Source organism: Camponotus vicinus, unplaced genomic scaffold (assembly GCF_025532165.1).
Source record: "Camponotus vicinus isolate PSW18456_S1 unplaced genomic scaffold, iyCamVici1.0 SCAF_12, whole genome shotgun sequence".
Taxonomy (NCBI): domain Eukaryota; kingdom Metazoa; phylum Arthropoda; class Insecta; order Hymenoptera; family Formicidae; genus Camponotus; species Camponotus vicinus.
Genome location: NW_028141948.1, coordinates 3482960 through 3495897, shown reverse-complemented (window position 1 = coordinate 3495897; position 12938 = coordinate 3482960). Strand labels below are relative to the sequence as shown.

The 12938-nt window shown below is 35.3% G+C and overlaps 2 protein-coding genes across 4 annotated transcripts in view; one reads left to right on the top strand and one right to left on the bottom strand.

The window, feature by feature from the left end:
• LOC145963516 (peroxisomal leader peptide-processing protease-like) overlaps positions 1-12938 on the bottom strand; it is a 76596-nt gene that overhangs the window by 13556 nt on the left and 50102 nt on the right. The gene's annotated exons all lie outside the window — the stretch shown is intronic.
• Itp (ion transport peptide) overlaps positions 10603-12938 on the top strand; it is a 51053-nt gene continuing 48717 nt past the window's right edge. Inside the window, exon 1 of the mRNA XM_083085561.1 lies at positions 10603-10695. Coding sequence (XP_082941687.1) covers positions 10693-10695 — 3 coding nt within the window. The 5' untranslated portion in view covers positions 10603-10692. The remainder of the gene's footprint in view (positions 10696-12938) is intronic.

The window sequence follows — 12938 nt, the reverse complement described above, 5'->3', positions numbered from 1 at the left end:
GGCAATAAAAAAAAATTTGGATTGTACCAAAGACATTAAAATAATATGTTTGAAATGTATTTGGTAGAGTTCATTTCGGTTAAGTCTCTAAACTGTCTAGTGATTTATACCATCAAGTTAGAAATTCGGATTTGATTGTAATGACGACGATGGAAGGGAAGATGAACAAGCAGCGAATGTATCAGTTGGGGTAAACCAGCTACTGGTACGGGGCCAGTCAGTGATATTTTTGTGACATTAGATTATAAGAATCTGAAGAGAGATAAGGTCTGTACATCAAACTTCAATTAGGCAATTAAAACTTTTTGCTTCATACTTCTTGATTACCCCTCTATCGATTAATATATGACTGATTGTTCATTCGAGGACTGTTCATTCGCTAACCCAAAGTCCACCATATCCAGAAAACACGCTAGGTCGCGTTAACTCGACGATCATGAAGCGGGGCCGCTCGTTTTCTTCTCATCATCGCGGGATTGGCTTCCTTTCGCGATGAATCGAAAAATCGGACTCTCTCGTTGACGGGATGGAAAATCGCCGGCGTCGGCAAAAGGAAGAGGTTACAGCGGGGAGTAGCTGTTGGGGCGTGTCCGGGACAGGTAAACTGGACTAGTTTTTGCTCGAGTCTTGCATCGGTAGACCGCTTGGCACCTCGGAACATACGGTCCACCGTGCAGCTCGTTATCGTACTGGCTGCAGAACGTGATCTCATTGCCAGCGAGAGAGAAGCTCTCGACGGAGAAGTGGTTCGCTTACTTTCAAGCACTCGAACGATCGGCTTTTCGAGAAAATAGGCGTGCATTCTGAGAATTCGATGGATATTTGTTCTTTGCAAAGTATTTTTAGAAATTTTCGATCCAATTATCATCTTTTAATCCCTTTGTTTCGACATCTCTTTTTTGTATTATTTTATATTTTGATCAATCTTTATAATTTTATATATTTTTTAACGAGATGGACGCGACAGGAAAAACAAATTTACAACGAGAAGAATTATTTTAGAATATAATTTATATATTTTTTTTCTTCATAAAAACTGTCCCAAGTTTCTTACATCAATTTTGCATAATTTATTCTGCATTTCTGATCAATATTATAAATTAATTCATATTCTTATGAGATTAGGATATAACGAGATTTATATCCTAATCGGAAAATATTGATCATAAAATTCATGGAAATCGCTAAAAACATCGCAAGGATAGTTGCCAGTGGAAGTTGCTGGACTCGAGGAAGCCACCGAGAGAGTGCAATGAAACGAGTGCAAACCGCGCACGACAGGCTTAAAAAAAATGATTCGAAGCCTTGATTCGCAAGGACAAATATATACTCACCTCCAGCAAAGTATCCATAAATAACCGCGTGTCGCCGCTACGATGTCTCGAATGTTTCTTCACGAGACGAGAGACTCTCTCTTTTCCCCTTTTCTCGATTCTCGATCGAGCAGAAAATGCGCTTTCACATAATCACTGCGACAGTTTCATAATTCAATTAACGATCGCTGAACATAAAGGCGATACGTATATACAATCACGGAATTTCTTAACGAACGAACGTCTGCGAATAAATACATCTGACGTGATTTCGCGATTACACTCGCTGGAAAGTTTAAGAAGCATTTAACGAGCATTTGACATGACGTGAAAGCGTACACAGGATAATTCCGTACAAAGAATTTCATATCAATACCTTAGTAAGGGAATAAATTATTACAATACAGGGTGTCCCATTTTAATGTCCCACCCCAAATAACTTTCTTATTTTTAATTTTAGAAGAAGATGTTTCAGACAAAAGTTGTATGGTTTCAAGGGGGACATAAGATGGTGTCATTAGTTTGACCTTGAATAGTTACTTGAAGGTCACGTGAAGGCCACTTTCAATTTTTTAAATGGAATCGCCTACTTTTTATTACATATTCTTGCAGCTCATCTCGAGAGCTTTCCAAAATACTATAATTAAGTTAGTTTTCATTAAGTACTTTCCAAGTTATGAGGCTTGAAATAATTTCTTAATTTTATATAAACCGTAAAATATCTTGTAAAATATTCTTTTTTCTATTATCTTACCATAATACTTTTATGTACAAAATAATGAGAGAAATCAATTGGTGTAAAGAAAACACATAATTGTTTCGAAAAAAAAAATGTAATTGTTAATTGCAAATTACATTTTTTCTTTCGAAACAATTATGTGTTTTCTTTACACCAATTGATTCCTCTCATTATTTTGTACATAAAAGTATTAAGGTAAGATAATCGAAAAATGAATATTTTACTAGATATTTTATGGTTTATGTAAAATTAAGAAATGATTTTAAGCCTCATAACTCGGAAAGTACTTAATGAAAACTAACTTAATTATAGTGTTTTGGAAAGCTCTCGAAATAAGCTACAAGAATATGCAATAGAAAGTAAGGGGTTTCGTTTAAAAAATTGAAGGTGACCTTTACGTGACCTTGAAGCAACTATTCAAGGTCAAACTAATGACACCACTTTATGTCCCCCTTGAAACCATACAACTTTTGTCTGAAACATCTTTTTCTAAAATTAAAAATAAGAAAGTTATTTGGGGTAGGACATTAAAATGGGACACCCTGTATACATTTCTGAAACTTTAGTTTCATCGTAAATCTCCCTGTCATTTTATCAGGAGAAGTTTATCAGGAAAATGTCATCGCTAATTAACTCGAATTATACGATATTATGGTACTGATATTGTCGCAATCCATGATATTTGTTCTTTCTTTAAATAATTATTCTTTAAATAATTATTGCATTTAAATGCAGGGAAGTTGCGAGCTATTGAGAAACGTAAAAGGCTCGTTATTTGCAGGCTAAATAAAGATAAGCATGTATGCTGTTACAAAGTTCATTTCGCGTATGTCACAATTCGCTTCGAGAAAGAAAGAGGAAAGGAAAGGATTTGCCTCCGGCATAAGATCTTCGATATCCTGCCATGTTTTACACAAGATCGCATCGTAGACCGCGTAATGGGCTATTGTTCACAAGTATCACGGATACACTCGACGGAGGGAACAGCGGTCGCATTGACTGACGACATGTTCGATAAAGTATTTTTCTGTTTTTTTTTCTTCACTTCTCCTCTCGCTTAACCATTCTTCAAAGAGTTTGCAATCATCGATATTAACGCTGAGATCGAAGACTATTCGTCGTCCCGTCACTCGATCGGTGAGTTCGATGCCTCTCCGGTGATCAGTAACGGGAATTCTTATCGTGAAGGAACATATGTATATCATATTTTGCAAAATTTTATGATGCAAGATATCAAGAGATTTAAATGTCGATCACAAAGAAACCATGTTGGTTTATCGAATTATTTCGGTCCGAGTATTAAACTTAATTATCCACGCTGAGAAGAAAAAGTTGTTAACTTGACTAAATCATTCAACTAAATTATTATTTTTTTAATTGAAATATTTTACTATTTAAATTAAATAATAAACGTATTAAATCTAACATGACACCTATTTAAATATTTCAATTAGAAAAATAATAATTTAGTTAAACAGTTTGGTCAAGTTAACAACTTTTTTTCTCAGTGCATATATTCTTAAACATTTTTTTATCTTAAGATTCTGATTTTTTTCATGCACGACTTTCATAATTATTTTTAGATGATAATTTCACACTTTAGGCTTCTCCAGAAAATTTATAGAACAAATTATTAATTTAAGAATTTTAAAAAAGATTAATCAATGGTGCTCGATGTCGTGAGGTGGCCTTGATTTCGATGTTACGTCAGCGAGCACTGGAATTGGAGAACGGCCTGGAACGAGAATGAGGAGGCCTTCGTCATTTGAACCACAGCCGCCAGCTGGTCTCTCACCAGGTGTTAGAGAGTATCTACGGTATACGCTGTCCGGTCGGAGGACAGAAGAGTCTCACAATGAGATTCGCAGGTGCGAGGTGAGGATGCAGCAGGAGGACTCTCGCTTATCTTACTGAGAAATCGTCCACGCTCTCGCCGCGGCATCTTAACGAACGGAAAACGAGCGATGGCGAGCCAGCGTGGGGAAGAAAAAGAAAAAAGAGATGGAGAGTCGAAGCAACACAGAAGAGCCGCTTCGAAGAGTCACATCGAGGTGTGACTGGCTGCTGTAGCCTGCGAGTCTCCTCCCAAGCGATTTTTTTTGGCATCATTTTTCAAAATACTTTTACATTAATATAAAGTAATCTTTCATTAACAATAAGAGTCATTTAAATTGTGATTAACTTGATCAGTCATCAAAGAGTACACGTTTTATTGATATTATTATATTGATATAAATATTGATATACTCTTTGATGATTGATCAAGTTAATCACAATTTAAATGACTCTTGTTAATGAAAGATTACTTTATATTAATGTAAAAATATTTTGAAAAATGATGCCAAAAAAATCGCTTGTTAAATAATAAATAATTAATAATTTAATACGCGTAAAAAGAAAGATTAATAACGAATTATATAAGTAGAAATTTTGCTGTAGACAATTTTTCTAAACAATAATATTAATCACTAATCAAGTTAATCGAGGTTTGATCAAAATGACTTTAAATATCGCTGAATAACAAATATTCAGATCTATAGATCTATTTAATTTCAAAACTCTTTCACGGAATTTATATCCGTGGAAGTTTCATCCGAGGAAGTATCATCATTGACGTCAAGGAAGCTTAAAACAAGTTCGCCAGAAAGGCGAGGGGTCTGAGGAAAACTTTTAAGAGGAAAGATATTGAGGAAAAAGAAGAGATAGAGGATCAGAGGAGGAGAAAAAAGACACGGCAAAAGAGACAAATAGGAAAAAAGAGAGGGAAGAGAAACAGAAACAGAAGAAAATAAAATGAAAGAAGGAGAGAGGAAAAAAGACTGAAAGATGCAAAGAAGAAAAAAGAAGAGGGGCAAAGTAAATCAGTCGAAGCGAGGGGGACGAAATGAAGGAAACGAGGCGAAGGGGAGGAAGCGTTGCATGACTGGAAGGGAAGGAGAGAGAAGGAGAGAGCAGAAACGTAGCTCGAGCTAGTCGCCTAGACAGCGTGGCAGCGGCGGCAGAAATCAAATAAAACGAGAACCCGTACATACGTAACTGCACGGTACAGTGCCTGGCAGCAATGATCTCTCGGTCTCCGTATGTCGACGATTCGACGTGCGATGGTGAACACGTACGTTGGTCGCCACGACGTCCAATCTAAATTTCTCGTCTGTCTTATAATTGATAATTGATTAATATTAACGATTAGTCTCTAAAGAAGCTACCAGATACACGCATGGTCCTTTGAGGACAGAAAGTATCTAAGTCGAGAAAAAAAACCTAGGACTACAATTTATGGAAGAGAAAGAGTCTGTTCATGATCATGCGATGATCTAGATGATTCTAGCGTTAATCAAGATTGGTAAGTCTAAATCGTTATGATGATACAGAACTTGGTTCATTGGAATCGACTAATTTCTAGATTCCCTGGCATGATCTATTAATATTTACACATGTCGTTGTACCTGATACTAGTCATACCGTACAGCGGTGGCAGCGCAATGCTTATTAGCGATCGGTTTACTTCGTTTGCGGTAGGATTAGCGTAGGATTAGCATAACTCCTCGTACAACCTGACTTTCTACGCGTGATAAAGAAAATACACATTCCTGTGTAATATCAAGTACAGAATACGTGGACTCATGATGGTCTCTCTTTCTCTCTCTCTTTCTCTCTCTCTCTCATGTAAATAATTATAGTCACCTTTTCTAGACATTTCGAGAATGCTTCTCGGTGTTCCTCGATATATTTATTGATTTCCAGCTGGCAGCAATCTCGATTTTTGCACCGTCGTCGATGGATGCGCGCCGTTTGTCACGTCCTCAGCGTACATCGCGCAAGAAAAACGCGGGTGGAATTTTTAATCTCGATCGCGCCTTCATCGAATTTATCGCACGCTGTATCGTGCTCGTGCATATGTGTACATACGTGTACATGAGTGAATGGGAATTAAACTGGACTCTCCCAACTTAACGCGCGACGGACCTGCGTTTCTGAAAGCTTCCCATATGGCAGTTATCCCTCCGCGCGATACAACCACCCCTCTCTAGGGAAGAGGACTTTCATTTTCAATGAGATGCATAAAGAAACGACCGCGGTTGATTTACACATAAATTGCTAATAACACAGGTCTACAAGGTTTTGTTGTTGGGCAGCTGGGGGTCATTTCCGAAGTAATTTTCTGCGTAGAATCCGAATCCGAGGTCAGAATTGGCCCATCACGTCAGAATTTTGAGATATTTGAAGTTATATACTCGAAAAATGGCTTTTTGGGCTACTTTTGAGGTTATGTACAGGACACACAAAATTTTTAAGCTCTTTTCTTCTAATTGCATCATTTAGTACTACTCTTTTCCTTCAAAATGAGCTGTCGAATGATCATCTACGATTTTTCCTTGCAAAGTTACGGCCATTTTAAGATGACATGATGAATTCCAAACCCTGCGCCGTTATAGCCCAACAACCTCATTCCTATTCAACCTATTCCCATTCAATCTATTATAATAGGTTTGGGGTCGATCTGAGATCAGATTCATAATCAGCGACCCCAAAAACCCATATATACAGTTTTCAGTCCAGGTTTTATGGGTATTATAATAGGTTGAATGGGAATAGGTTGAATAGGAATGAGGTTGTTGGGCTATAACGGCGCAGGGTTTGGAATTCATCATGTCATCTTAAAATGGCCGTAACTTTGCAAGGAAAAATCGTAGATGACCATTCGACAGCTCATTTTGAAGGGAAAGAGTAGTATTAAATGATGCAATTAGAAGAAAAGAGCTTAAAAATTTTGTGCGTCCTGTACATAACCTCAAAAGTAGCCCAAAAAGCCATTTTTCGAGTATATAACCTCAAATATTTCAAAATCCTGACGTGATGGGCCAATTCTGACCTCGGATTCGGATTCTACGCAGAAAATTACTTCGGAAATGACCCCCAGCTGCCCAACAACAATCATGACCCCATTTTTTGTAGACCTGTGTAATTTTATCGCGAGAAAAAAGTGTCTTTCTTTTCGAATGAAATTAAAGCACACCTACGATTCTCATCCTCTTTCTGAAGAAATAGGGGTTTCCTGCAGGAGCAGGTGCGAATAATGATTCGGGAAACATACGATCGTTGTTAGCTTGGGGAATGTTAAACAGTGTACTATAAAAAATTTCCTTACTTAATCATACAAGTAATGTTTAGTCGAAACGCGAGCGGCATACATATATATATATTTACCTATCGTCCTTGGAAAAATGTCTTCCAGTTGCGAGGACGGCGAACGCGCGCAACGACGCAGAAAATCTCGACACCTCGTCGAGCGCTGTTAGCAGCTTAGCTGCTTAGCAGCTGTTTGCAGAGTGTGTACTCGCGGCAGCGAGAAGCGGCACATGCCGCTGATATAGAAACACGCCAAGAATTGGAAAGGCTTTCCGTGCGATGAATTCATGCAATTCACGCGACGCTGAGGAGTCTCGGCCTCGCCGCGCGATTTCACCGCGTGGCCACGGAATCTCCCCGTGTCGCAGAAATGGCGGGGAAGAGGATGATTTGACTCGCGTCTGGACACGTCGCGTTCGTAATAATAAATGTACATCGTCGTTTCGAAATACATATAGTATATTAAACACTGATATATTAAATTTAATATTAAATTAATATTAAATAATATTAAAATTAATAATATAATAAAATAAATAATATATTAAAATTAATAATATAATATAATATATTATAATTAATAATATAATAATATAGTAATGTTAATTTTTTAATAATATAATATTAAAATTAATATAGAGATAGACAGAGAAATATACTTTCGAAGAAATATCCAGGATAGAAATTAAAAGATTAAGAGCGAAGAGTTTTGAAGTAATACGGAAGAAAAGAGATGTAGAGAAAAAAACAGACCAACAGAATAAAATTCAGAATTCTAGATATGATATAAAATATAGAGAGTTATATACAATTACCAGATAAGATTACCAGAATATTTAAGAAAACGAGATCAGAAAGATTTTTAAAAGATCAAGAGATTTGTGGAAACGAAGAACTTCGAAATAAATTTTGGCGTGAATAGGAAAAGGAATTATCTAGGATATGTTAGAAGGAAGTAAAAAGTTAGAGCATTTAATATTAGCAACAAATTGTACAGAAGATACAAGGAATAATAAAAGAATGAATCAAATTTTAGAAGAAAAGGGAGAAAGAATCAGTTGGATAAAAAAAATTTAAAGGTTAAGAGAAGAGAATAAAACCAAAGAAATTATCAAAGATATTCTAAAAGTAGTTGAAATTAATTAGGATAAGAAGCAACATTGTATAAGTTAAGCATATTTTTATGTAAAACATTAATTTAAAGTCTGCAATGTATATTTTATGTAAAACCCCTTTCAATGCCGAAAAGCAAGAAATAAATAAATCTATCTATTAAAATTAATATTTTATTGAAAAAAATTACTTACAATAAAATACTTATAATATTGAAAATTAATAATATTAATGATACAAATTAATAATATTATATTGAGAATATAATATGTATAAATAAGACAGAAATATACTTAAAATTTAGCAATGTTTCTTTCACGATCTCCATACATTTTTGATGGAATATGATTTTTCTAAATAGATAATAGAGAATATGAAATTTTTTTCCGAACTGCAAGCTACATCTCTGCAACACCGAGTTAATCTCTCGAGATTACTTTCATTTTAGTTTAATCTTACTTTAACGACATTCTGTACTCGGGACGTTCTTAGACTTCAATCCCTGAGAAAAACAGAATCTCCGTCGAAAAAATTCTCCAAGAGAAATGTCTAGTATGTGCAAAGTCCACGGTTATTTCTGCACTTATCGAACGAGTGCTAATTCGGAGAACTTTTATTTTCTCTATTACAATCGAATCGAATTATCACATTCGGTCTCGTGTGTCATCAGGTTTATTAATAATCGTGCATAGACACGAACGTATATTTCTCCGATATGCAAATCCGATGTCTCACACGAATCTTTAAAAATTGCAAGGGATGTTTTTGTATGAAAATCAAAGTACATTACGTGTAAAAGCGATTCACGTCATTATCAATTAATTAAATAAACCGGAACGTCTCTCTTTCACTCTGTCATTTTTCGATCGCTTTCTGCCAACCACCTGATCGCGAGATTAGCTTATGTAAACCTGCATTCCTACAGGATCCACTATCAACGTCAATTGTTTTATTATGATATAAAAATGAAATTGTGACTAAATAATATCATAAGTGATTCTCGCAACTTACTTTCGACGAAAGTAAACTCGTGAATGTCATCAGACTCTGAAATGTCATCAGACTTTCTCAAGTAAATTTAATAAAGTACGCTATATATGAATATTAAAAAAAGTATATATTCTCGAGAATGTATTATTTCTTAAATTTAGACTATTTCGAATGTCACCGCCAACTTTGTGCGTGATTTGTCAAATAGCTTTAGAAATAAATTACAGACTAATGGCTCATAAATTTAAAATTACATTTTACTCCAAATTATTTGAACCACTCAAACCTATTCATTTCGTATACACATTTTTTTGTAAAAGTAATAATAATAGCGCGCCAAGGATTGAATAAAAAATTGATTCGCCAGATTTGAAGGGGTACATTCAATCAACGTTGAATAAATAGATTTAGTATTCACATCACACAACTAATAAAGCTGAATCTCGATTACAGAGCAGACATCATCAGATGTTGAAAAAAATGTGTAGGATTATAATACACGCACGATTGACCAAAGTACACAGATTTCTCTCTCTCCCCCCTCTTTCCCTCCCTCCCTCCTTCTCTCTCTCTTTCTATTTGTTTATATACAACATATATATATATATATATATATATATATATATATATATGTATCATTTGTAAAAAAAGCATGACTCTGTTAATCTCGCATTTCTGTTAATATCTGTCATTCGTAAGCTCCATTCATGAAAATTGTCGACGCTGGACACGCGTCATCCCGGGACGCGCCGACACGTGGACTACAATTTTATCGTGTGGCGTCGGTCGGTCTCCACGTGTGCCCTAAAATTGCCTAACAATCCGAATTATATATAATGTAATTGTGTCTTTGTGCACGTAAAAAGCTTACACCCACCAACACTGTGGTGGGCATTAAGAGATCATCGCGCGGGTAAATTAAGTAAACAGGACGAGAGGAGGATGCAGGGACACGCGTCTTCCGAAGATGGGAAAATCGAAGATGCTGCAAGGGATGAAAAAGAAGAGATCAAGAGACTTGCTGTCGACGACGTAAGAAGGAGAATGCAGACGGTGGCTACTCATTACTTGGAAGATTGCAGACTCTATTTCTGTTAGGATCGCACAATTGGGGCATCCTCGCGGCGCGATGGTGGCAATAGTGGTAGTGACGATGGCGTGGGGGTTGGATGGGCACATGTGTGATGAGAGGACGACGATAAGACGATCGTTGACGAGATACGCGGGGGCGAGGACGCGGAAGGAGGCACAAACGCCGGGGACACCCCGTAGAGAGGTGTATATTAGACGCGGTGCGCCGCGACGCACGGATCAGAAGGGCGCCAGACGCGATCGAGAGACGTGATCGAGGAATAATTCTTACGTGAAACCATCGAGAGACCGAACGTCGAGATCGCCGGATCTAACATGGTATGTGTCTCACATGATTTGTACATTTTAGAATAAGTGCAAATAGTGAGTTACCCATCAGAAAATATAATCAAATTAAACTCAATTTTAAGAAATTGCAATATCAAATTTATTCGAAATATTTAATCAAATAAAATTTCGAGATTCAAATCATATATATTATTTTAAGTAAAATATAACATTTTTTAACTACTATGCGTGCATGTGTGTGTTTATTCTATATCAAGTATTTATTCTTTAAATATCAATTAAAATTTAAATTTGTCAATTATTAACAAGTAGATTTTTGAAAAATGGAATTACATTTACTTTAGTAGAAATCCGAAACTCATTTCACTGATGCATTTCAAGATAGCATAAAAATTATTTGATGATGAAGTGAATTTTCGAATAATTTAAAAATGGCTTAATTTTAAGTCAAAAAATATCATATGATTTACTGCCGTTACTCCATCCACTATTCATTTAATTATGAATGCAGGACGCTTTGACACGCTTGCATAATTAAAATAATTTTTCTATCATCCATCAACAGAAAAATCAGTATTTACAATAGCATTGTGCTATAGAATTCAGAATTAAATATCTGCACACGTATAAATTAATTTTAATTTTCTTCGAATAAACGCTGTTATTTAAAAAAATTAGAAAGTAGCTAAGCAACAAGATTTTTTCTCTATTTATATAACTGTACTCTTGCAGAGATTCAAGACATGACAGTCATGTCTGCATAAACAATTCAGGTCACATGCAGTGCACCATGCATGGAACGCATTATTTAAATAGCGCGAGCTATTATTTGTCGTATTCGTTATGAATAAAAAAGCTATTACGTTCATATACGCTCGTATGTCAGTGGCTTATTAATGGATTGTCTATTCGCCGAGGCGCACTTTCCGGCAATCGCGACGACGATCACCAGCAAATCTTACGAAACCGGTCGCGCGCATGTCAATGGAAACTGAATCACGAGATGCCGACAATAATCCGGGGCGCAATCGTTGACTCGCGTGACTCTTATGCCTCTCCCGACGCGTTTCATTGCGTCATTACAATGTTACGTCGTGCGTGTTTATACTGTATTTTCTGATTGAAAAGAATTACGCAAGACTTGTGCGGTTATTTGAAAAATTAATTACATAGAATCTGAGTTAGAAGATCCGAAGTGAAAAAAAATATGTTCAATATGTTATATATATTATTAACAATAAGTTCAATATGATATACAGGGTGTTCCTAAATTCGCGATAAATATTTTCAGGACAAATTCTTTGTAACATTTTAAAACGTAAAGTCTAATACGAAAATGTCGAGGCTATAAAAAATGAGAGGCTATGAAATTCTTGAATATTTTCACAATAATTTCACCAGTGTCAAAAGTATTCGATTCATGGAAGCATCTTTACCATTAGCCATTTTGTCTCCTGAGCGCGCGAAACTCTAGCTCTGTCATCAGTGATTTTTAAACTTTTCCCACTTGAAAACTATTATAGCCTCGACATTTTCGTATTAGACTTTTCGTCTTAAAATGTTACAAAGAATTTGTCATTAAAATATTTATCGCGAATTTAGGAACACCCTATATATATTATTAACAATTCCGATATACAGCGTGTTTATTTTAAAACTTTCCACCCGTTCATTTCAGGATTGATTATTTTTTGCGAAAAATGTCAAAAGAACATTAAATGCAACGAAATTTTTTCATACTCTTCGGGATAACTACCCCTTTAAAAAACTTAAATGGGAATAAGGGTCAAGTGATATATCATTTTAAAGATTTTTTTATTCTCTGTAGAATTCTCTTTTTTTATTTAAGTAAATATTTCTCGAGAAATCGCACTTGAAAGTTTTAGGTATCAAAAAAGTTTTACATCCAAAGATACAATTTGGAATAGAATTTATTTATTAGTTATTTATTATAATAAATGTTCAAAAAAATATTTTCCATTGTTTTTTAAACAATAATATAAACGATTCTCAAATTCTAAACCAATATTTTGGAAAGTTTCTACAGGAATAGCTAGCATTCTTGTACAATTCTTCGACGCAAATTGTTTACATTTTCCACTAGTATTTCATAAACAACGAATTTTGAGTGTCCTCGCAGAAAAAAATCTTTTTCAAAATTTTCATTCAGAATTTGAGAATAGTCAATCATGAAATAAACAAGTGGAAAGTTTTAAAATGAACATCCTGTACTTAACATTTTTTTTAACAACATGTAAGAATGATATGTAATG